The sequence below is a fragment of the Poecilia mexicana genome, unplaced genomic scaffold (assembly GCF_051168715.1).
Source record: "Poecilia mexicana isolate PSO_F unplaced genomic scaffold, ASM5116871v1 scaffold_6, whole genome shotgun sequence".
NCBI lineage: Eukaryota > Metazoa > Chordata > Actinopteri > Cyprinodontiformes > Poeciliidae > Poecilia > Poecilia mexicana.
This window is the reverse complement of record NW_028263375.1, coordinates 11,404,038-11,430,305: the sequence shown is the minus strand read 5'-3', so window position 1 is coordinate 11,430,305 and position 26,268 is coordinate 11,404,038. Positions and strand designations below refer to the sequence as shown.

General features: G+C 36.7%; 1 protein-coding gene across 1 annotated transcript in view; it reads right to left on the bottom strand.

Moving 5' to 3' along the window:
- LOC148158657 (multiple epidermal growth factor-like domains protein 11) overlaps nucleotides 1-25,744 on the bottom strand; it is a 42,687-nt gene extending 16,943 nt beyond the window's left edge. The window contains exons 1-5 of the mRNA XM_088006722.1: nucleotides 25,305-25,744; nucleotides 22,807-22,908; nucleotides 22,280-22,380; nucleotides 10,785-10,883; nucleotides 4,278-4,300 (exon numbers count right to left, since the gene is read on the bottom strand). Coding sequence (XP_087862848.1) covers nucleotides 4,278-4,300; nucleotides 10,785-10,883; nucleotides 22,280-22,380; nucleotides 22,807-22,908; nucleotides 25,305-25,411 — 432 coding nt within the window. The 5' untranslated portion in view covers nucleotides 25,412-25,744. The remainder of the gene's footprint in view (nucleotides 1-4,277; nucleotides 4,301-10,784; nucleotides 10,884-22,279; nucleotides 22,381-22,806; nucleotides 22,909-25,304) is intronic.
- Between the last annotated feature and the right edge of the window lie 524 nt (nucleotides 25,745-26,268).

Genomic DNA, 26,268 nt, shown 5'->3' with positions numbered 1-26,268 from the left:
TTGTAATCACTGCAACACTCCAATGAAGTCCAGGGTTAAACATCAGGAGATTGCAGGTGCACCAGAGGATCTAAGAAAGACTGCTAATATGCTCCCTTTCCCAAAGCAGACCAAGGACACTGCAACACAACCCCCAAACTGATGTGGTGATCCTCAAGTAAAGGGCAACCTCAGGAGACTGTTTTTACAAAAATTATCATAATGTCAAGGTTCGAAGGTATCATCACCTAAGAGTTTTAACAAACATAATAGTACATGGGAAGGTTTTTAATATATATACTGAGGATTTCTATTGAGGGAGACGGTATTCAATTTGAAATTCACAAAGAAAAACAATATTTTACTGTTCTTGATTTGATTTATAATGGCTCTACAACAATTGTTTATTTTTGTTCAAAGGCAGAAAAGGACATGTACTTCAAACAAATGAAGCTCAGACAGTAGCTTTTGGATGTAGCTGATGCTATCAAACGTTCTATGACAGGCTATGACATATTTAGCTGGAAGTATTAAAAAGACCACTGCATAAACACTGTACTCACAGATGCAATGCAAACCGCAGATATACACACACACACCACTGCTTCAGATTTTAAAAAGTGCCACACAGTGATGATTCTCTTGCTAATAAAAAGAAATGCTTTTAGTGTCTCTAATGACAAAGTAGTCCAGCCCATTTTCTGCTAATAATTATTAGACCAATTGGAGTACTATTGTAGTACCTTTTATGAACTTCCAGTCCAAGATGGTCAGGAAACTATTGATAGAACAAAACCAGATGGTGACATTATGGAAAGGTTACCTACAATGTCCAGATATGACAAAGCACCTTAGTTTACACTCTTCATGCAAATACATGAAATGTGATTACATAAACACTTTAAAGAATAAGTGTTAATGAAAACATTACACAAGTCAATATAATTAGTTACAACCTATCTCTACGTGGAGAATTAAAAAAACACCGCCACCGTTTAAAATCAGTGGTTTCATGCTTTTAATACAATTATTTCTAAATAAGCTTTTTTCAACAAACTTTTTTTTTATATATAGAACAATCGTTAAGTAAATCCTTGACAGTCACAGCAAGTAGTGAGATAAATGTAAAGTTGCTATCCACTAAAACAATATGTTATTTCAAATTAAGCAAATCAAACAAAAGTACACAATAAACGTCCACCAAATAAGTTTCAAGTAAATGTGTTAATGATGCAGAATATTGTCACTTCTTCCCATCTTGCTTATTGTAGCACAACTCTAACAAAGTTGTATTAGCTACTTGTTTAGCCTGAAATCAGCTGCTAATATGCTTGCCACTTTTGTCTCTGCTATACTTTTAAATTATAGTTACCCTGATGGGGGTAATGCCAGTGTGTCTCTTATTTTCTATGCAATCACTTTCCAAAGTTTATGTATTGGTAATAACAGGGAAACACTGCAACCTGTATTTAAATGTTGAACGATTACACTAGGACAAAGATGTGTACCAGAAAGAATGTTTAAACTTTGGAGTAAAAAAAAAGAAAAAAGATAAACTAACTAGAAGGACAATCTTCTAAATAGGAAGCAGAGTGCATGAAATACATGAAATATGCCTTTATTTTTTCTTTAGCTGGTATTGTGCAGCTGTGGCTCAGTGAGCAAACAGGCACTCTTCATGATTTAAATTATACTTTAAATCTTATGTCAACACAAAAGATTTAGGATTCACTTTTTTTTTTTACTGATTGATTAAAACATTATTTGTATTCTAAGACTGGTTCATTTTTGACTGTCTACATTTCTATATTGTTTAAAACGATCTTAATCGGGCTGGGAAATGATAGGTGTGCGTGAAATGAGTTAGGTTTTTGTGAATGTGTTTTGTTTGTGTATTTTACACATACCATTGTTGCAGTTGGGAAGACAAGACGACCAATAATGGGTTCAAAATCCTATTCCATTTGGCAATTGCCTAAATGTAATCAGATGGTTTTGCTTTCTAAATCTACCTCAAAAGACAAAAAAAAAACTAAATACTATCTGGATGACTTGTTGGAAAAGTATATTTAGCACTTTGTTCTCAGAAATTTCACAAGAACAAATACTAAAAGTAAAGTTTCTAAAACATTTTGAAGTAGTTTTACCAGCTGCTCTGTTAATGTATTTAACTGTGGCTAAAATACACTCAAGTGTGAAAAGGCCATCTATATGAATTACTTAGGAAAATCAAAAGAATCGCTAGAAATAAACTTTATAAATACTGAAGTGGAGCACAAATCAAGCATGACTTACAGACTGTGAAAACAGCTTTGTTCTACATTAGTATTCAGGCGATAGCTTATCTCTCTAAACTGTTATCATAGCATTTCAGCTATTTTAGACACACTGACCTTCTCTTAGGGACATAAGATAAGGCTTTTTAATGTCCTTATTAAATCAAGCCATCTAAGCAGGCTCTCTGAAGCCTGTTCCAGAAGTCCATAACTTCCTCACACAGGCTAATACTAAGAAACACAGTGATAATGACCAGCAGATCTGTATTTGTCATGGTCTTATGAACATAATCACAACATGCGGTGAGGTCCACCAGTTTTCAGTGCAGGTATTTAAATGTAAAGACAACATACATGTACATGAACTCGTACAAAAAGCCGCATGCATTTTTTTAAGTTGTCTCCCAAAGGTAATGGAGCAGTGAGTTCTTGAAGAATAATAAATCCTGCTTAATGGGATGCTGCAAAAAAATTTCAGAGCCAAGCAAAGTCAGTCTGCATATTTTGCCAACAAGACCCATATGCACAGAAAATATTACAAGAGACATATGATGCATGTCATTCTCAGACAAAAACCCCATTAAAGGGCTGTGATTGTCAGGAAAAATCATTTTTATTCAGCAGTATTAAATATATTATGGACACTGGTGTGGGTGCATGAGCGTGTGTCATCAGCGGTTAAGACAGCTGTCATCTTCGGTGTGTATGTTTTATTTTATCTGATAGACTCAATATCAGTCAGCTGAAGTCTCGGCATGGTGATTTACACCACTCAATCAGTCACTATGAGAGCTGCAAAAAATGATCAGACTGGCAGGCTGAGGCAGATCATGAAACTTTAAACTGACAGAAGCACAGTCGTGACATCCACTTTGTTCAATCTACTCTGCTTAACAGAAGATGTTGTTTTTGAAAAGCAAACAGTGAGGTGAAATGATTGGGACTTTCACTGGCTCCGGACTAGTCAAATTCCCAATTTGAAATAAGTTTAAATTATGTATACTGTTGGCAAGTTTCAAACCAGCATTTTTCACTTGCAAACAAATGGTCCTTTGCAAAACAAATGTAGGTAAAAACACATGCATGAAACAGCAAGATTTACATCTTAAATAAGATGAAATCATCCTGCCATTCACTTCATTTTTCAAAGATAGGGGGAATGGTAAATGGCCTGTACTTGTATTGCGCTTTATCAAGTTCAGAGGACACCAAAGTGCTTCGCACTACATTCATTCATTCGCACACATATTCACACACTGATGGTGGCAAGCCACTGGACTGTAGCTACAGCAATGTGCCAGAAGTGAGGATGCCACTGGGCTCCTAACCACCACCAGTTGGCAAGGTGAGTTAAGTGTCTTGTCCAAGGATACAACGACAGCGAGATGGAGCGTGGGCTCAAACCAGCAACCCACCGATTATGAGACAAATTCCTACCACCGTCATAAAAAAATATATATATAATTCACGCTTAAATCATTTTTTCTTGGCAGGAAAATTATGCATCATGCACAATAAAAGACATTATAGCATTGAATAACTTATCTGACATCAAAAGGAAAAAAATAAGATATGTCTGGTGTGAAAAGGTTTGAACAGCAGTTTTAACTAACCAGAGGCCTTAATATAGTTATTATATTAATTGGGATTTATTTACAACTATCAGGCTTTGCAAACACCTTAAGGTAAGACACAAGTGGTGGACTGGTACACATTTTAACGCCGCTAGTAGAAGAGGGTTCTTCTAGATTAAGTTATAAGAAAACCTCACAACTTCAAATGGTCTATCCAACGAGCAACTGCATTTGAATTTATGTAGACCAAAGGAAACATTAACTTGCAACCACTGATATGGTTTGTATTGAATGGAATAATTTAATATGCCTTAACTTTGTAGTGTACAATTAAAAAATAAATAAGTGAATTGCACTCCTCGAAAGCCCAATGCAGTATAGTCAGACACACAAAAGCATGTCAGTGGAGTAAACACACACACACACACGCCCACATACAGAGGCATACACAAAGGCAACAGCAGCTATAGATTGGTCCATTTCCTCCCCCCTTGAGAGAAATACCATCGCCTGGATACTTTGATCTACCAAAATGAACGAGGCAGTTGGCATTGACTGCTACAAGCAGCAAGGAACCCATTCAGAATGATAAACTTAGAGTATTCATAGTTCTCCCCAAAGTGTCTCTTTACGTGCTTATAACCAGAAATTCAATCGATGTAGACTTCCTTTTCAACAGCTGATGTGAAGATGGAGGCTCACTTTTCTTTTTCTTTTTTTTTCCTATGGAGGCTATGTCTAAAAAAAAAAAAAAACACACACATAAACACTGTATTTGTCTGTCGGTTAGATTGATGAAGAGAGACATTCTGAGAGCAAAGTTAAGTGACATTTAGACTGATGTGTCAAGTAAGAGTATATCTGTGTGCGTCTCTGTCACAACCAATGCTGGTTTAGACTTCGGTAGTTTGACAGCGGTGCATGTCAATGTCCCAAAGCAGTGGAATTGGAGAGGAAGCATCTGGCTCAGATGAATCTTGAGAGTAATGTGTGAATACCTCTGGTGAAGCTTCATAAGGGAATTTTTTTAAGCCAAACTCAAGCGTTACATTGCCATTTCAGGTTGATTACCCTTTCATATTGTGTCTTAATTCACTGATGCAACATCATCTAAACAAGATAAAGTGCCTTGAAAACAGTATTCATACTACTTTAACTTTTTCACATTTTGTCACGATGCAGCCACAAACTGCAATGTGTCTTAGTAGAATTTATTGTGATAAATCTAGCAAAGTGCCACATCATTGTGAAAGGATTAAATGTTTTAGATTTCTTTTTCTTTTCTTTTTAAGTAAAACAGATATATGTATTTAGTCCCCCTGAGTCCATTCTTCGCAGAACCACTTTTCACTGAAATTATAGCTAGAAGTTTTTTTAAATATGTCTCTACAAGCTTTACGTATCTACACACTGAAACTTTTGCCCATTTTTTTCTTTGCAAAATAGGTAAAACTCAGGCAAGTTCCCATGAACATCAATTTTCAAGTCTTGCCACAGGTTAAATTGGGTTTAAATTGAGACAATTGAGCCTCCTACCCAATACCAGGACAAGGTATTGATTTTCAACTCACTTCACCATAAAGTCCCACTGAGATAAGATATTTATTTTACAAAAGAGAGCTGGCCAAGTCAGTCACACAAATTAAAGCTATGTAAAAGAAGAAAATAAATACATGACAAAAAAAAAAAGTAATGGAGGTAACTCAATCACAGCAATCTCTCAAAAAAACAATGACATTTCTCCTTCACTGCATTTCGTTAGGATATTCTAAGAGTGAATTCTGAATGTGATTGTAGTGTAATGATATAAGTGTTTTGATATCATTGAATTGAGGGAATCTTGGGAAATTGTTTTACAACCTAACCTTGGTTTTACTTTAAACTCTGACTTGTCTGCTGTGCTCCTTGGTGTTCATGATATTGTTTAATTAGTCATTTCTTTTTTCAAGCAATGGTTTTCTTTTTATCACTGTATGAAGTCAAATTGTTGTCTTGGCAGCATATTCTGCTACCTAAGTTGTGAATATTTGCAGCTCTTCCAGATTTAGCTTTGGCTTCTTGGCTGCTTCTCTGATTAATTGTCTTCTTACCCAGATTGTAAATTTTAAGGAGACAGCCAGGTCTTTGTGCCTGCATGTGGATTGTATTTACTCATTTAATCAGCTGACTTCTTTAAGAAATTGGTTGAAATATATTTTATTGGGGGTGACATATTAATGGGGATTATATAGATTTTTATTTTGCCCCCCAAAAACGTATTTGTGAACCCTATATTCTTTTTTCTTCCCCTTCACGATTGATCTTTTGCAAAACCCCGCCCCCACACTGTCATTGTCCAATCAAGCATGAGCTCCTTTGTCATGCCGTATTACATGAACAGCCCAATAATATGCATTGTTTAAGGCTGTTACATGGCACTATATAAACCAGTTCAAAGAGAATAAATGAAGCTTCAAATATAGCCTGTCATTCCTGACTGACCTCAACCAGTATCACTGCAACTCCACATTTTGGAATCTAATAAAACAAATTGTTTATTGCAGCCTTAAAGCTGAAAACTTTGCTTTTTAATTAACATAAAACAAGAAGAATGTAGCATCCCACCTGGTGCAATAGCCCATAAAAATGCATTCATGGGCCACATTTATCAGTTAATCACGTGTGCGGCACACACAACAGTGGCTGTGGTTGTATCTGAATACAATGAGCAGGAATATGTTACCACATGCACCGTGGCCGACCAAACACAGTAGCTCTGACTATTAAGTGTGATAGATTTCTTTTAAGAGCACAAGGGATGCTTTGTGGTTTACAAATCTTAAGTGTTCCAGTGGCTTTTCAGGTGATTATCTTCACACTATTGATTATTATAAATTCTGCAAGCATTTCTACCTCAGTAGATACAAGAGAAATCAGTGTAGAGAAAAGACTGAAGCACTGCATGCTCCATATTTATGAACATTTGTCATCTCTGTGCCTTGGGAACATGTTGTTTTGTGATGGAGACACGATATTTAGACCCTTTTTTTTTTCAAGTGATGGCACTTACAGCTAAATATTCCTTGTGTATGCAACATCTATCTTTATCACTCTCTTTATTTGAAAACTGTAATTACTGTGGTATAAAGTGACCTTGTGAAACACACTCATCGGCAGTATTGAATCTCTAAGGGCTGAAAAGAAGCCTGCAATGAAAGCAAAAAAGGACTACGTTATTTCTCTGCAACTCCAAAAAAAAAAAAAAAGAATGTCTTTTAAACCACAGACACTCACAGGGTCTGTGGAGAAAGTTCATATAGTTTTCATTCAATAAACTCATAATAACATACAAAGATTGGATTTCACGCTCATTCTGAGTGGTTCTTTTCACACCAACACATACTGCTTTTGCTGCAGACATCAGCCAATAATATGACTAGGTTCTCAAATCCATGCACAACACGTCAGCAGACTAAAATTACTAAAGACACACTGCTCACTTTCATAAGCAGAGCTCCATTTAACCGAGAAGCTTGCGCTAAAATTGCTGCCATTCCCGATCTAATGAGTTTAAATTGTTTTTCATCCATTTTTTACATGGTAAAAATCCTATTACGAATTATAAGGGAAAAAAAGCAACATCCAAAACAATGTAAACACAATGATGGAGAGAAACATTGCTATTTAATACAGAAAGAGAAGGCAAACAGGTAAGAAGACATCTAGCATATGAAAACAAAAACATGAACAGATGCGCTAGGCAGAAAAGCATTTATATCCTTTGAAGTGTTTAGTATTTCAGGATGTTACAACCACAAGTTGCAGTGTATTTTATGGGATTTTACGTAACACACCAAAACAACAAAGTGCATAGTTGTTACCTTGATTAAAATAAAACTGCTTTTTCACTGTACTTCCTGCTGCAAGTCTAGGCATGTTTCTACCAGTTTAGAGATTGTAGATTTGCCCAGTATCCTTTGTAAAACATCCCAGTCTGATTAGATGGACAGCATCTGTGAGCATCAGTTTTCAAGTCTTGCCACAGATACTCATTTAGATTTAAGTCTGAACTTGACTGACTTTTCTCTGATCAGCTTCCCGGTCCCTGCGGGAGAAAAGCATCCTCAAAGCATGATCCCGCCACTGTGTTTCCTGAAGGGAATGGTGTTTTCAGGTTAATGGGCAGTGTTAGTTTGCTACAACATACCGATTTGTATGCAAACCAGAAGGTTCGGGTTTGGTCTCGAGGCTTGTGTCTGTCAACAGATTCTAATGTCTTGGCACTTTTTCAGTCATACTCTTTCCTATTTTGGATGATGAATTGAACAGTGTTCCAAAAGATTTTCAAAGATAGATGGCAATTTTATAACCTTTATTTATAGTATCATTAAATTAAACATTGGTGAACTAGATCATAGATAGGTGTCTTCTGAGGACAGTTGTTTGGACTGGGGCTTATTCATGAGGATTCAACATAAAGGGCATTGAACATAAAAGCATGCCACACTTTTCAGATTAAAAAAAAAATCTACAAAAAATATCTTTACTAACCATGTTTCCATTTTCTTCCACATTACTGCTGTGCACTACTTTGTGCTGGTCTTTCACATAAACCCCAGTGAAAAGCATTAAACTTTGTGGTTGGAACATGAACAAATGAAAAAGGTTCAAGGCATATGAATGCTTTTGCAAAGCACTGTATACAGTATACAGCACTCTTTTTATGCATCTAAATGTTGAACTGAAGGCAAAAAAGAAAAAAAAAAGTAGACTCAAGACATTAGAGAAAAAATGTTCAGAAGCTCATTTCATAACCACAACACACAGGAATTAGAGTTATCAAAATACCCAACAGCAACAATTAATCATTCATCAGTCTTTGGAGAAAACGCAAATCTGAATGCTCCAAATTCACACTAACAGATGCAGAGCAAGAATGTGTCTTCAAACAGAAGTCTACATCCTGTTTAGCTGCTTTATGTATCAGATTTGAAACAGAGACTCCTCAGGGTCCAGGCAGGTCACAGGGTAAATCAGGTCTCAGTGGGCCTACCCCTCAAGGCGGAAGAAAAGGATGAAGTGTTTTCTGGATACTGTGGGTGGACACTAGCAGGCGGAAAAAGAAAAACCCCAAAACAACAAACAAAATCTTCTTTACCAAAAACAATTAACTGAATCTTTCCCACCTGATCTCCTTCTGCTCCCTGTTCCTACTGTCCACCGATTCTTTATTTTTCACTACCTGACCCACATAGAAAACTCCTTGCTGGTGGGTGCTGCACCAGAAACTCAGCCCGAGCCTTTGATCCAGTTCCAGATCACTTGCTGAAAGCCTGTCACTTCAGCTTTAGGCCGCAGAGCATCCCACGGCGGCTCTTCATCTCCAAGCACTGGGCGACACACTTTTTTATCACATCATTCACACAACCTCTGTCATGTGACCAGCACATCCTTCCCTCTGCTTCACTTTAAGCGACAACAAACAAAGAACCCAAGCAGAATAGTGATGAAATAAAGAGCCAATAAACCACAGGGTCAATTCTGTGTTGTTGACCTTTGCTTTCAGGCCGTTCAAATGCTAAATAAATAATAATCTATATTAGCGTTGACTTTATTGTTATTGATAAAGCACTCACTTTATTATATTTTAATATTAGTTCTTTCTCTTTATATATATATATATATATATATATATATATATATATATATATATATATATATATATATATATATATATATATATATATATATATATCCCCTATCTGTGCATTAGTGGAAATATAATTTACAGTTACAGTGACAGACAAGAAGGCACGCTGAACCATTTACATAAAGGAAAAAGGAGGGCAGATTTAATTTAAGAATTGGCACGCATTCCTAATTTCTGCAGATGAAGGCTCATAAATGAAAAAGTCTGGAATTATGCCTAGTATGGAAATATGAAGTTATGAATAATGCCTCTGTCTCAATCATCAAGTCTGTTTTAACAAGGTGGATCAGATAAGCACCTGGAAGACCGGGGGGGAAAAAAAAGCACACAAATGGCTGCACTCATAACTAACCAAGAATGGGACTAGAGTTCCCTGAGGGCCCTAAACCCTCAAATCCTCCTTGCTGGACCCTCACCAGCCTACAAGAGGGAGCAGCAGCAAACAGCTCAGGGTTGTCATGGACGACCATGAATCTACCTGCAGCAGGCTGAGGCAACACGAAGAGTGGCTGATTTACACACAGCTGCTAATCAGTGAATGGCTCTCTTGGTAATGAAAACTCATAGATCTATACAGAAGCACTACTGATATGATTTTATCTGACATTACTCATTTCTAAATAAGCAATAGGCAGTGGCTGTTCAACACCAGAGTGAGGGTAGGGGGCTGGGGTGCGTAAACTGTTAATGTTATGAATTAAAGATCAGAAATGTTGATGCAGAAAGTGGTTATTGGGTCATGGTTGTGAAAAATAAGATATTCCTGTATGCATGTTTTTTATCCAAACATAAATTTGAGAAAGGAGAACATAGACTTTGCCCTAGCATTTAGCTGATTGCCCAATTCCACCCTCCCATCAGGCTTCAGTAGCCGAGGTATAGGCCCAGCAAACACAGACGCCAGCATAATAGTTTGTTTCCGCTTGGCCCTGATCCATCATCTGAACAAGTCACAGGCATTGGTCTAATCATGATTAAGTCCAAAACAGAGAGTCAGGTAGACACAAGAGAGGTGCAACCATCCATTCATCCGCTAGATTCATCAGACAAATCACTTCCACTTCCAGCAAATGAGAATGAATTCATTGTGACTTACCTGTTCCATTGGCTGTGCTTGCTAAGAAGAGAGGATACAAAGCTGAGCAGCTTTGAGATAGACGGACGCAAAACAGATTCACAGCAAAGTCTTATGGACCTACTGGCTGTGAGAGCAATTTAGGAGCAAATGTGTCTAAGGGCCTAATTGTAGGTTTAGAGGGAAAGCCAACTCACCACTGGAGCAGTCCAGTCCACCCCATCCAGGCTCGCACTGGCATGTGTCAGGAGAGACGCAGCGACCGTGCATGCACTCCTCCGTACACAGAGCTGAGACACAAACATATTTCCCCATCAGTAGGACTTATAAGTGAATCAATGCATACAAACATGTAGGTAAATCTAAGAAGCATACTTAAAATGCAGCTCAAGCAAAATATCCAGTAAAATTAGAGACGTAATGTCTCCATCTCTGATATAAATCTTAATTTAGGCTCTCGTGATTGCCATGTATTTCCAGTACTTGACATCACATTTTTAATAAATGTGTCAACAATCAACTCGTTCAAATTCTTAAGTATGTAAGTACTTTCATAATCTGTCAAAAATCTATCAACAACTAATTTTGAAGTATGAATCACTACCTATTCCTGGGAAGGATTTTTATTATAGATGTAAAAGAAGCAAGGGGATTCTAGGTTTAATTTATAACCGTGCATGATATTCACACTACTGTCGATTTCCAAATACTTCAAGTAAAAGGGATAAAAAAATAAAAAAAGCGATAATCACAATAAATCACACAAATTCTGACATTTACACTGAGTGTTTCAAATATTATCTAAGCTGTTTTTCTAAGGTTGGCTGTTAAAGATTTTCTTAGTCTCTCTCTGGACTTTAAAGAAATATCTTGATTTCAGTTTAATTCAGTTCATTTCAAACTTTATCTAGTAATCCCAAAAAGAAAATTTTATGTGGGAACTGTAATTTAGGTTTCTTTGAAAAAGTAATGTAGATGGTGATGTTTGTGGGTGATAAAGATCTTATGTAGCAGTTTGTGCTGCAGAAGATGTGAAGCCTCCGACTGGGGACACTGCTGTTGTGAAGCGGATGATCAAGATTGTCTCGTTCTTGTGTTCATAATAATATGAAATGTCCCTTTTTTGCCTAATCAGCTCTTGGGGCTCCAGAACAGTCTCAAGAACAGAGACAATCTTCCTCATCTGCTTATTAGGCTATTAAGTCACTGAGGTCTGATAATATGTTACACCAACAGATGACAGCACTCTAAAACAACAAACTTACATCTAAGCATCGTCTGTTAAGTGCTATGCTGTTTCTCTTGATAATATTACAATAATGTTATCACTTTTAACAGTAATTTGAGGTGAAAAAGTTTGGGCATAAACAAAAAAAAAAAAAAGCAAGAATTTAAATTTAAAGAGACATTGACACCTCGGTTTCTCAGCTGATGGTGGAAGCAGAATACATGAGGTCCAGATATTATAGTCTGACATCTCAGTGAGCCTGATTGGGTCGGTTCATGTTCTGTTTTCACTGTCCTGTTTCTCTACTCAGCACAACAACTGTTCGAAACGACCCAGAGGCTATCCTTTGGCAAGGAGGCGGCAGTTTGCTTATCTGGCCAAGGTTGATGGAAGCTTTGGTGGTTTTTCACTTTGGATCATCACATTAGATAAGAAGAAAAGGGGCTTTTAAGAAAGTCACAGAGTAATGTTGAAAAAGAAAAACTTGCCAAACTTGCCAGACAGGCACACAAAAATTAGACAAAGGCATCAAAAGGCTTGCAAAGCACTAAAGCATTTATTACAACTAAATACAAGGTGGAAGGTGATCCGGCTTGCTCCGAATCGATTGGTTATAAGATTTTTGTTCTGTGTGCTTCTGTCCTTTTTCTGACTCAGCACAGCACTCACTGGAGGACTGAAGGACACAAAACTGAATTCAAAACACGTCCATTTTAGACTCATTAGATAACCTACAAGAAAAATTAAACCTATTCTTTTTACACCAACTTATTTAAACTCAAAGAGAGAGAAGGAAGAAATGCAAACAAACTTTAAAGGATGTATTTAAAAGACAGGTCAGAGCCAGCAAACCAGAAGATTTAAACGAACTGTACCATTTTTGATAAGATGAATGATGTTCAAGCTGCTAAGGAGAGAGTTTTCCAAATATAAATAGTAGCTAAGATATGTGTTTGAGTCTGTATATAATTTTGACCCTAGAAAAATAAGAGAAAATCTTGTTGACACAGTTGATGGTTTATGAAAAATCATTTAAGCTGTATGTTTCATATTTCCATTTACAGCTAAGTGTTAGAAAAACATAAAACCCAACATGATGAAATCACTTTAATGTCCTTAAAGTCAATATACTTGCGTTAAACCAGCATATTTATATTCAGTTCATCAAATACGTGCCTTGTTTTTCTTAGTTGGCATATTAGTTTGACTCACAAGTGACAGAAAACGTCACTTTTCAGAACACGTTGCTATCAGCAGGCTGAGCTACAAAAAGAACAAGCTGTAAATCACCTCTAATGCTCTGTCATATAGTAAAGCTTTAATGTTGCAAGTAGACCGCAGTGTTTACTAAGTCTGCAGTTTTCTTGATCATTTATATTGAGCTACACAACACCAGATTGATCAGGTGAGCATTAGTATTCCTGGAAGTGTTTTCACCAACTGGATGGTTTTCTTTTCTTTAGAGTGGATACAAAAAGGAACCTATATGAGGTGTTTTTCTTTGTTGTTTCTTTTCTTTTCATTTCTTTTCCCCTTTTCTTCTTTGTTTTTTTGTGGCACCACATTTCAAACCAAAAAGGAATAATATCGCAAACTAGGTACTTAGCATGAACAAATCTGTGGCAGCCAAGGTCATCTGGCCAGCGGGGTTAAGAGAAGCTCGCTCTTATCTGGGGAAGGAGACGAGCAGGCAAATACGACGAGAGAGAACCCCTGCCTGATGGGAATCAGCGGTCCACTAACATGGCCTGTGGAGGGATGATACACAATCCAAGGGCAGTGGAGCAGACAGCCTGTCCCCTTAACTGATCAGACCTCATCCAACACTTCCTGCAACTTCTGCTCGTTTTCGTCTGGTTTTTCTGCTGTGCTTTTGTCAAAAGAGCTGCAAGTAATTTAGCTTCCTTGTGTGTTATGACACCCAGGCTATTGTTTGAGAGGTCAACGAAGAAGCTATAGAACACCACTCAATCAGGCTTCGATTCGGATCCACCACCGACAGCAGGGTAGGGATACAACGAGCGTATCTGAAACACCCACCAAGCATGAGTAATCGCAGAAATGCCACCGTGGCAAAAAAAATAAAAAAAGAAGCTAAACCAGAGATGGGAAGATAATTCAGGGCAGATTTCTGAGCATCAGTAGTCTAGCAGAAAACTGTCTAATTAGATTTAGCCAGCAAAAAGAAAAGGAGGAAGAGCTGCAACATTTCTGCTGACGAAAGTGGCGAGATCGACTACCTGTAATCAATGAGTCCACGGCCTGCAGAGTATTCAAAGGGAAGAGGAGACAAATTCAATGTCACCATGATGAGTTGATTTCATTTAGTTTCAATCAGCAAATTCTGATCAGCGAGAACAGGGACATGCAAATGTGTCACATCCCAGAGAAAAAAAAAAATATGGAAATGAAGTTTTTTGACTAGGGGAGAGAGGATAAAGCGCACCCTTCTCTTGAGATCTGAACCGGTGTACTGAAGGGAAGGCATAATAAAGTAGAAGGTAGGTCTTTCATTTTAATTGAAATTCATGAATCACCCTGCCTAACTCATGTCTAAGGAATCTGTTGGAAAATTGAGTCTTTCATCTAGATAAAAGGCTAATCTAACTCATTATGCAGAGTTGTTATCAGAACAAGGAACAATGGAGCTAATTGGTGATTGCAATGTAATGTTATTAAATTTAATATCTTTTGCCTAGTCTAACTATAACTTATTGCAATGTCTTATATAATAGGTCCCTGTCAGTCTCTACCTGTTTGTGTTTTTGCTGCAATCCATGAGAAAAAACCCCATTAGATTTCTGTGTTTAAGACCTTTGAAAGAACATTGGTTTTCTTTTTATTTAAATACATTGCAATGTATTGTTTTTTTCAGGGGGGTAGAGGGGATGTCACCTTTTTTTTCTATAAGTAAATGCCCTACAGTGTGAATAAAAAGCAACAAATGCAAAATGAAAAAGTCATTTAATGTACAGGATCAGTTTTCTGATGAGAATCTAATTACCTTTCAACTCATCAAAATGCAAATACCTAACTATTTTAAACTCAACTCGCTCCACAGACAAAGTCATTTAAAAAATGATGTTCCAGCAACGGACAGGGAAGAGTCATGCAGGAGTCATCTGGACTTAATGCCTTGTAAAAATAGGGAGAAGAAACTCCGCAAAGCCTCTGAAGATATTATAAGCTCTTGTCATTAGCGAGCTCCTCTCACTTCTTCATGCACAACTGTAATAATCATGCTTATTAGAAGGGAAATGAGTTCTTCACATTCTCTTCATACGCTGGTAACATATTAAGGTAATGACTTACAACAGATCAAAGGTGAAAGAAATAATAAAGACTTCTCGCTGGAAACTTAAGAGTTCTAATTAAAGAGATGCAGACAAAAGTTCAACTTGCTCTGAAGGAGCCTTAAGAAAATTAACCAAAAATGATGGAATAATGCAAAACAGCAGACTAAAGAAGATGAACATCTTTAACGATAATGTGTTGATTCTGTGTGTTTGTGTAGTCGTTTTGGTGGTCTCAACATCCCCAGATTAATTTAGAAGCAACTTGTTGAAGCTAATGGGAATATGGATGTTACATCACCTGACCACAAAGGAAAAAATGACAGGCAGGATTAATAGGAACAATCCTTAAGCTTTAGTGAAACAAATTTGATAAAGAGCAATAGGTTAAACAAAAAAATATGAAAACAGTGCACCTGATTTTGTCCTTTTCCTTTTAATTTTGTTTTGCACATTGACACTGTAGCTGATGATGTTACTGGTATGTTACGCAACACTAAAATGATAGGGATTCTGTTCAATTGAAACCAGTTTAAAGTTGGAAATAGATCTACATGAACTATTTTAAAAAAGACAATCATTTTATTCTCACTGTCTGGCATTAAATCAGACTATTATTTTTTCTTCTTTTAGCTCAGCTGTAAAACAAAAATAAGACTACCAGTAGTTCATTTTTGTCCTCTGTAGAGGACATTTCTAAACTTGAATATCTCCCACCCCCTTGCATTCTACTGAATTAATTCCTTTTGGTATCTGGAGAGGACATTTAGGGCTTTTCAATGATACCACATGTGAAGGGGTGGGACTTTTGTACGTATCTTTTTCTAATTCATAAAAATTAGAAAAATTTGGGCCACATGTGGCCCGCCATGTCATTTTATGTGCCCCCCCCCCAGCATTTTATAGGCTGATGATTGACTTAAAATTGGTTTTGAGCACGAATTGATTACAAACTACATCTCCCACAATGCATTCCGATTGTTACCAGCCAACATTGCGGCTTCTTGCCACTAGAGAGCAGCAGAGTCACCTCAAGCTGCCTATTGATTTTCTCAGCGAATAAAACTGAGACATGGACAAGCTAACATCAAAACGTCCAAGAAAAGAAACATCGATTTGCAAGTAAGACTGTGAATGAAGATGTGTGTGAGTTGGTGTCAGGGCGGCAGGTCGCGCTAGACTTTTTTTTTTGTTATCCGTTATCTTGACCAACAACATAAAAAAAAAAAATCGGTCATGTACTATTTTTATCCGTGAAATTACAATCATATTAACATCGGCTATTTAGTCGCATTTTATGCGGTTTATTTAATATTCACCATGAATCCAGATCCCATCACAAATTAAGAAGATAAATGCATCTACATTTTTCTCCGTAGTGACAAAAACCACTGACTGAGGCCCCAATAACTTTTAATAAATTAAATTAAGCGAATTTACTTAAATTAGCATCACTTCACCTTTCACTGGGGTCTGAACAACTTTTTCCTGGTCCCCATCTGCAGAAAAATCTGCGCTAATTCATCAGTCAGTTGGATCTGTCTGATCCAAACAGATCAACTGAACTCTGAGTGTTTTACCCTGTGCGGTCCGGTGTGCGCTTTTACCAGGATTTATTTATTTATTTATTTATTTATTTATTTTTCCGTGGTTTCGCTTCTCCGAAACGGACAGATGTTACGTCTGCAGCTCCTCCAGAGCGCCGCTCTCCTGGTAATGCGAACCCAGAAGGCTCCATTTGTTAAAACTGCTGGATGAGTTACTTCCAGCGGTTTCTAAGTCTTCGCAGCGGCGGAGCCGCGTCCGCAGTGGTTGAGCAGCGGACTGCGCATGTTACAGTCTAATTAACTTTTGCATCGTCATTTATTTCCTCAAGATAAACTACCGGCTCCTCAACTGGATTAACATAACCAGGGGCGCAACTACATATTATTCAGGTGGATGCAAAAACATAAATGAACCATTTTTAATTTTGAAGTGTTGATTTTATTTTTGAACCCTTATTTATTGTAAACTGTTGATTTTATTTTTGAAACCTTATTTATTGTAAAGTGTTGATTTTATTTTTGAAACCTTACTTATTGTAAAGTGTTGATTTTATTTTTGAAACCTTACTTATTGTAAAGTGTTGATTTTATTTTTGTATTGATTTTATTTTTGAAACCTTATTTATTGTAAAGTGTTGATTTTATTTTTGAAACCTTACTTATTGTAAAGTGTTGATTTTATTTTTGTATTGATTTTATTTTTGAAACCTTATTTATTGTAAAGTGTTGATTTTATTTTTGAAACCTTACTTATTGTAAAGTGTTGATTTTATTTTTGTATTGATTTTATTTTTGAAACCTTATTTATTTTTGAAGTGTTGATTGTTGGAAAGACCTTACACATGAATTGCCCCATATGGGGTTTGAACCGATGACCTCAGGATTACCAGCATGGTGCTCTAACCTGCTGAGCCAACTCACCTACCTTACAAACTGTTGAGTTTCCATGGATTTAAGAAGAACTGACATGATCTTACCACAATGAAGATTTGATAAAATGCTTATATTCTAATGTTTTTCAAAACAACATACATAAAATTTTATTCTCCAGAGATTTTGTATTTTGAAGTGTTGATATTATTTTTGAACCATTTTTAATTTTCAAGTGTTGATTGTATTTCAGAGATTTTTTATTTTATTTTAATGTGTTAATTTTATTTTTGAACCATCTTTCATTTGTAACAATTGATTTTATTTTATAGCCATTTAGCCAAGTCTCTGTAGAACCATTTGTCTCTGCTAATGACATTTTCTATACATTTTTTGATCCCAGGCTTAGTTTATGGACTGTAATGTGAAATTAGGCACAATTATAAGTCTGACAGTTTGTTCACCAAGTTACTGTGCTCTCTGAGAGGATCTGTGGTATAAGTATTTGACTTTGTTCCATGCCCATCGTTGACATCAGTCTCTAACAAAATTTGGATCATCTACCAGGAACAGTGGAAAAAGCATGAGTTTCTGTAGTGTAGTGGTTATCACGTTTGCTTCACATGCAAAAGGTCGCTGGTTCAAAACCAGACAGAAACAGATTTTGCATGTTCTATTCATCACAGGTGTTTACTAAAGGTCAACAAGGGTTCTGTGGTGTCATGGTCTGTACTCTGAATCCAGGCATCTGAGTGCAAGCCTCAGTTGAAATTTTCATGCGTTCCATCTCACATCATCAACTTTGGAACCTCAAACTGAAACAGAGCAGAGAAGTTCAGTTCCTGTAGTGTAGTGGTTATCACGTTTGCTTTACACACAATAGGTCTCTGGTTCGAAACCAGACAGAAACGGTTTTTGTAGGTTATGCATCTTTTGGGGTGCAGTGAGACAATAAGAGTCTTCCCCTTTCGTGTTCCATGCCAAGTTGATTGGTTCATTTGCCAATCGACTTCAATGTAGGCTTCTTTGAAATCGAAGTTACTTTTCTTCAATTACCAATTGGCAGTTCTATGCCGTAATGCACATGTGTCAAACTCAAGGCCCGCGTGCCACATGTAGCCCCACAGCATTTTGTAGGTCGATGATTGACTTAAAATAGGTTTTGAGCACAAATTGACTACAAACTACATTTCAACCAAAGGTTTGTAATGCGCTTCCTAACCAGACGCTCCAAAGCGTCCGGTCCATAACTCTTCAACACGCCGTCAGCTCCCGGTCAGAAAGACGCATTTAGTTCAGAGACCATGAGATGATATTCAGAAAGGATTTTTTAAATTAATTGATTTCAGTTGCCTCTGAGACTAAATCTTTGCGTAAAGTCTATATTGTCTGCCCATGTGACTTGTTTTTATTATTTGCTTGCTCACCTTTAAACACTGATTTAAATAATGTAATTTTTAAACTGAGCAGTAATTTTTACATCCATGGAAACTCAAATGTAATATTTAAAACCTCAATATGAGGTGTTTCATTTATTTTCAACATAGTATTTTTATACATTTATGCTAGGGGTGCCCAAGTCTAGTTTTCCAGAGCTACTATCTGAAACTTTAGATGCATTCCTTCTCTAACACACCTGGACCATTGAATCATTATAAGCCTCTACAGACCTGAATGAGGGAAGTCAACCTTTTGTCTGGGGTGTTTTAGCAGGGATGCCCTACGTCAATGTGGCCCGTTGAGGGTGGCCAATATGCTGAAGTGGCCCTCGGTGAAATTGAGTTTGACACCCCTGTTTTATGGGAAGAGGCAAAGTAAGTGCATAAAACCTTTTATTACCTTACAAAGACTGTGGGATTTAAAAAAAATGGTGATTGGACAATATTTTTTTCCTTGTAGTTAGGAAGGTATTTTAAATAATTTTCAAAATGCCAGAATAATCAGACAGAATTTTTTAGATTGTTTTTAAAAAGCGTTTTTTTTTTTTTTTGTTGTTTTCTAAACTTGGGAGTTTACACAGATTTCCTTCATAAACAGTAGAGTTGCCTCTGAAATGTATGACTGAAGCATTTTGGGAGTCCTTCCATAAGCTTCTCAAAATAGTCTGAGGTAAATCTGGCCCATTCTGTCTGAAAGACTTTGTGTAAGTCAGGCAGTGTTGTGGCCGCCTTGTTCACACATAGCAGCTCTGCTTTCTTTCTCTAGGCCTGAGATCAGGGCTTTGTGACGGCCACTCCAAACCATTAACCTTGTTCACCGTAAGCAACTTTGTAACTAATTTGGAGGTTTTTGGGGATTATTGTCCATTTGGACAACCCGAGCTGTAGCCCCCAGGTGGATGTTTTGAGATGTTGCTTCAATATTTTCATATGACATTCTTTCCCCATGAGGTCTATTTTGTCAAGTCCATAAGTCCCTGATGCAAAGTGATGGCTTTTTACTCTTTGACTAAATTTTCAGTCCATCCCAGTACAGAACTTGTTTCACGGTGGATAGTACTACTCTCCTTACAGCTTTGCTGTAACTGTACAAGGTCTTTTGCTTTTCTTCTGGGATTGATGAGCACATTTTGTTAGAGAACATATTCATCTCAGAGACACACCGGCTTCTCCTCCTTCCTGAATAATATGATGCCGTATTGTCAGAACACTGAAGTAGCTTTCTTAACCTATTTTCCCCATGTGTTGAGCAGAATATTAAGTCTATTCTCCAGAAAAACACATAAGATATATCACATTGCCTTTGACAAAGTATGAGACTGGACCTTCGTCAGAATAAGTCTAAATCTAAATGACAAGATTAATATTTGTGAAAAAATAAACAAAAAACTAAACTTTTAGTATTATCTATGGATATTTAAAATATTTAGCATCAGTTACTGCCAATTTAATTTATGTAATAACTAAAACATTAATACACAACCAAACACATGTATAAAAGAGAACACACTAGAATAGACTAGAATAGAATAGAATAGAATATTCCCATGGCTGTGACACTAATATTTTTATGGGAGAGAAATAAAACATATATTTATTTCTGAATTAATTGTTTTAATGTTTTCATAGGGATTATTCTTTAATTTGAGGATATGTATTTATTTATTACTTGTTAAAGAATATAACATGTAATATTTTAAAACATATAATCACTGTAAGCTATTGTGTTATTGTTAGACTTGCAAAATACATCAAATTAGACTTTATGGTGAACATTGACATTTGCAGTGAAAAAAAAACATTCATGTTTGTCTGAAGGCAAGTTTGGTTGTTTTACCTCATTCAGAAAAATTTCATTTAAAGACCTATATAGCACAACCATTTTGGATCTCACCCTACATTATAATATGAACTCACTCTACCTCTGAATGAAAAAAAAATTTAGGGCTAGGGCTTAATGGCAGAGGGAATGAGTGAAATGGCCTCTAGGTAAGTGTAAAATTTGGACAAAAACCCTGAGTCCAGATAGGGGCATACCTAGAATATTGGATTCAGACTGTGAAAATAAACAAAGAGTTTTGTTTCATTCCAAGGCAAAGGTACCCAATAATTTCTTGTTATATCACTGCCTAAGGAAAACAAGTAATTTAATCCTGGTTGTAAGTGAGGAAGGATTAAAAGGGACCATTTTGCAAAGGTAGCAGAAAGCAAACCTGCTCTCCTGACCTCTATCAACTCAATTTCCCCACTGCACCTCATTGGATTAAAGGGGTAAGTATTCATGCAGCTATAATATGTAAGCGAAACCTGTAAAGAGTGGGGCCATTTCTAGATGCACAATCTTAGTTTGCAGATTCCCCTGTTTAACACCCCGAAAAGCCCATTAATAAACAAATGCCTGTGCTGTCACTTAAATGCCTAATGAATGCATTATTGATCAGTCTGCACCTCACTCCTTAAGACCACCATATAATCACACCCGCTTGCATTCTCTGCTGGCTGGCTTCCTGAGAACCTGCTACCCTGAGGCGATTAAAGCCTTGACAAGGACAAGCTCAGCCGTGGTCAAAGAGCAAACCCACACGGCTGCAGTCATTGTACCAGAAAGCCCCTCAAGCTGCAAAAGATGTAGGAAAGTATTAGAGTAATTCTAATTCTAAACTTATCTTAAGAGAATAAAACATAAGGTGAGGCGAGGATATCAAAAACATAACTCTCAGAGGCAACTGCAACGTCTTCTGTCTTTATTTGACTTGCATGCAAAGAGATTCAGTTTGATGTGAGAGAGTAGAAATAGAACCCAATGACCAATAATGAAGTCATAAAAATGACAGTGAAGGATTGTTATCAGGATGCTGCTATACTCTTAACTTTTGGGGCCGTGCTCTTCTCAAGTTATTGAATTTTGCAGTAATTTAAGTATCGGGAGTTATGCCTCTCCAGCTTCTAACCAGCTACGTCTCGGGTTGTTAATTTTTGTCATTGTTAAACAACTTCAATTAAAATGCACTTGCTCATATAGTAAAGCATGTGGCAGGCTGGGGTTATGAAACAATGTGCAATCTTTAAGAACTATGCTAAATCACATCGAACTTGATCATTTCAAATAAATTATTTCGCATTAGTGGGAAATGAGATCTTATAGCATGCTAAAGTGAATTAGAAGGAAGCAGCGGTCTGGTAGGTTTTATCTGTGCACCACTGGTAGTCACCATCGGTTCTAGTATTTACTCTTTTTCTAAGGAGGTATAAAATGTAACATGAAATGTCATAAGAAGGACAAAGGAGTCAGGAAATAAAGACACTCACGAACACACAAGTCTCCGCTTTCAAAGTAACCAGGGCAACACTGTGAGCGGCGCCTATACATGGTCCTTACTCCCCGCCGGTAAGCCGTCTTATAGCTGATCCTGGAAAATTAGACACACAGAGACAGCTGCATGATACAGAAAAAAGTCCCCTATCTGAAGGTCAGGAAACATATAGAAGGTAAACGTTACTTGATATTTACTCATACATGGCAAAATACTAGAGAAAAACACATAGGAATATTAAGCTGAGGACGGGTCAGAATTATAGGAATTACGTTTTCTACATACAAACCAGTGTTCACAAGGAGAATCTGTCTTTTGCACTTTTAGAATCCCACTACAGAGCATTTGAAACAGAGCAACATATTCAAAACAGGATGATTACCACCTAAGGTATCTGACCTTTTCTCAGCCAGACACCTGAACAAAAACATTCATTTTAGCTTTTTTAGACTTGGTTCTAATTTTTGGTAAAATAGAGCTACAGGAACTGAGAAACTTTTTCTTTTGTTTTTCTAAACTTACCTATGCCTGGTGCATTTAAACCAGTTTAGGATGTCTGTGCATCTTGTGTAATAGATCTGGTCAAATGGGTGAGCGTAGGACTCCTGGACGGTCACTGCATAGCTGAAAGACAAACATATAAAGACAGTTGTGACACAAAGGACTGCACTGTGTAGTAGCATAAAGTTTTGAAGAAATTTTACACTAGTAAAGAAAAACTGCAGTTAAATGTGCAGCTATTACTAAGTGAAAATACATTTATCAAGCCAGTTTGTCTTAAGCAAGGTCACGTATGTCTAAAACCTAACCCGACAGCTGCTATTCAAGAGACATGTACCCTAGGCAGTATGACAGTCCATCAACAAGATAAACGGATGAACATTTATTTCTGCAGTTGGTTAGTAATCAATAAATTATCTAACATGCAATTGGAGATTGGGGGTCCAAATATGGGTGAGAAAAACATGGCAACTGTGGCTTTGTAAACAGCCTTCTGAAATTTCTCTGCATAGGCCAATATGAAGGGGTAGCAGTTAGTATTGTTGCTTCACAAGAAGATTCAGAATGGTGTTTACAAAGCTACATAAATATGTACAAGCTATGGCTGCTTGATTATGGGAAAAAGAATCTCACAATTAAATCAATATTGAAAAGGCAATATTGAAATCATGATTAGAATAGTAAAATGCCTTGTTGAGTCTTACTGTAAAAAAAACTGACAAAGTATTTATTCAAACGTTAACTGTTGCATTCAAAGTAAACAAAAACTAGCCATTTAATGTGCTTTATTTTTTTTATGTAAAAATCTAAATTGTGAAGCAAACAAATGAACTAAAAAGTAGTTTGTTGCAATTGATAAAAAAGTAAATTTGTCAAAACACTTTTATTCACATTTTAGTGCAGTAAACTATTAAAAGACTATCTATATGTATTCAAAATTGAACTGCACACTTCTTTACACAATATGCAATTATTTAGCTGCCAAATTCAATAATTGTTTATTATCTTCAACTGCGTTAAAGCAGGACTCTTCAGGTAGTGGGGTGCCTACGCCAGTGGAAGAAGTGGCCTACTCAGGGCACCCTAGTGTACAAAGCTGAGAAGAGATTGAGATGTAGACAGTCCAAAGAAAAACAGTGGAGACTGGCCAGTTTTATAGTGAAGTAGATATACAAGCCAATAAGGAGAGAAAGTAAACTAATAAAAATTCACCTCAAAAACTACCACATTTTCGGGACTAGAGCGCACCTTACTATAAGCCGCATCTACAATAAAAAAATAATAATAATAAAACTGGAAACGTACATATATAAGTCGCACCAGGCTATAAGCTGCTGGTATCTCTGCTGCTCTCGGCGTTGGAGACCATGGATTCGTTTACGCTGAGCTTAAGTCCAGAGGTTATCGATTTGTAATGCCAGATCTTTAGCCTTCAATTTAAAAGCGGCATTATATGAACTTCTTCGTGTGGTTTCCATGATGAGGAGGTCTGAGTTTGACAACATTTCTCAGTCGTGCCTGCTGCTAGCATATGCTTGCTCTAAAATAAAATTTAGCACTTTCTTCTTTGATTTCCAATTTTGACTTCCAATGATTCACTTCCTGCTAAAGAGCCCCCTGGTGGTTGAAGAAAAATCCACAGAAAAGCAGCACCGGGCTATGAGCCGCATAATATATTGTGTTATTTCTTTGTTTTTCTTTGTACTTGTAAACAAAGATGTTCATTAATAAAATAATATATATATATTTTTTAAAAAGCCACACAGTTCAAAGCGTGGAAAAAAGGTAGTGACTTATAGTCCGAAAAATACAATAGTATTTAAATGTGATATTTTTATGTCTTATATTTCTATTTTTAAGATTTTTTTTTGCTTTGATACTTTCTATGTTTAATCTGAATAAAGCATTTATTTTTTACAAACTTTGTTACAGTCAAAATGAAAGTAATAGCTGCCTTTGATCCTTGTTTGAACACAGAACCTGAGACATCCAAACTGAAAGTATAGTAATAAATTTGATATGCAAAGAAAGTCAATTTTTATGATGTTTGCAACCAATGCCTGAGGATATTGGAGGACCGTAAAGCCACAGACAAAGCCCACTTAGGAAATTCATTCTGATGCCAACAAGGTGGAACCACAATGCCTAAGTACCCTCACCTTGATCGGGCAATCATCCCAATAATACATCTTCCCAGTTTTCGTTCCGCCCTGTGCCTTAAGGACAGAAATTATTGCTGCTTATTTCTCATAAGTGACACTGCCCAGCACAGCTCATTATTATTCAGGCACTTTGGCTGTCATGATTGATTGGGATGAATTTACACTGATCAATCCGTCTGCATATTTCATTTGACGCTTTAAACTCTTCCCATCCCTGTCTTCAGCTGTGTGAGGTCAATACTGCTGCACCGACTTAGATTGAAGGATGTATAGTAAATTGAAAGGTCCAGTCTGACTCTTAGATTTCAGCAAACTAACAGAGTATATATACGCTGGTGACAAGAGAACTATTCTCACCTCTCCCAGTGGCTGCAGACATTGGGGTCATCAGGGTTGAGACTTAATGCACTAGTGGTGAAGCCGAGAACGAGGAACCAAGCCAGACGGACAACTGATGACCCCATCCTTCTCTCTGAGAGAAAAAAAAGAAAAGAAAAACATAATATTGATTTAGAGATCAACACTTAAACTGAGTCGATACCGCAAATGTACATAGCCCCACTTACAATATGGTAGTTTTGAAAATGTGAATACCTTTAATTTTGGTAATAGTTTTCAGTTCACTTGTTTTATATCCCTATGCAAGCTCATATTTTAAGTGCAAGGGATATCAAAATGACTCGAGGGAAAATCTGGACATGATTCAGTGAAAAATAGCTTCGGTCATCATGAGACTTTGGACAAATTTTTGAAGTAGATGACTTGGTGCACAGTGTTTGTGAGACTGAGGTAAAACATTTGCCATGCCTTCATACCACACGTTATACAGTCAACACAGTAACATTGATGAAAACTGTAAATACATGAAAATAAATATTAGATTGGCACAATAGTAACAACATGAAGAAGAGCTCTGAACAACAGATATTACAAGTTGTTTTAAACAAGATATCCAGACTAAAAATAAAAATTAATCAAACTCATGTAATAAATCAACCTGCATAAAACAAGATGTCACAGTAGGTTTTTTTCAGTTCATGTTGCTATTTTCTGATTAATCTCAATTTTACAGGATAAAATTTGCACTTGCAACAAGCAAACATCTCCTTTATGTGCATGTGGCACAGAAACATGGTAGTGGGTGTTCGTTTGCAAAATTAAGTATTGCTACATAGAACATATATAAAAAATATATTGCGTATTATATTTCCATTATTAATTCACATCTGTTCCTCACAAGAGTTTCTTTGTACTCTGTATGTCTGAAGAAAGGCCACCAAACTATATGTTGAAAATGCAGTGGTTGCTTAATAAATCTTGA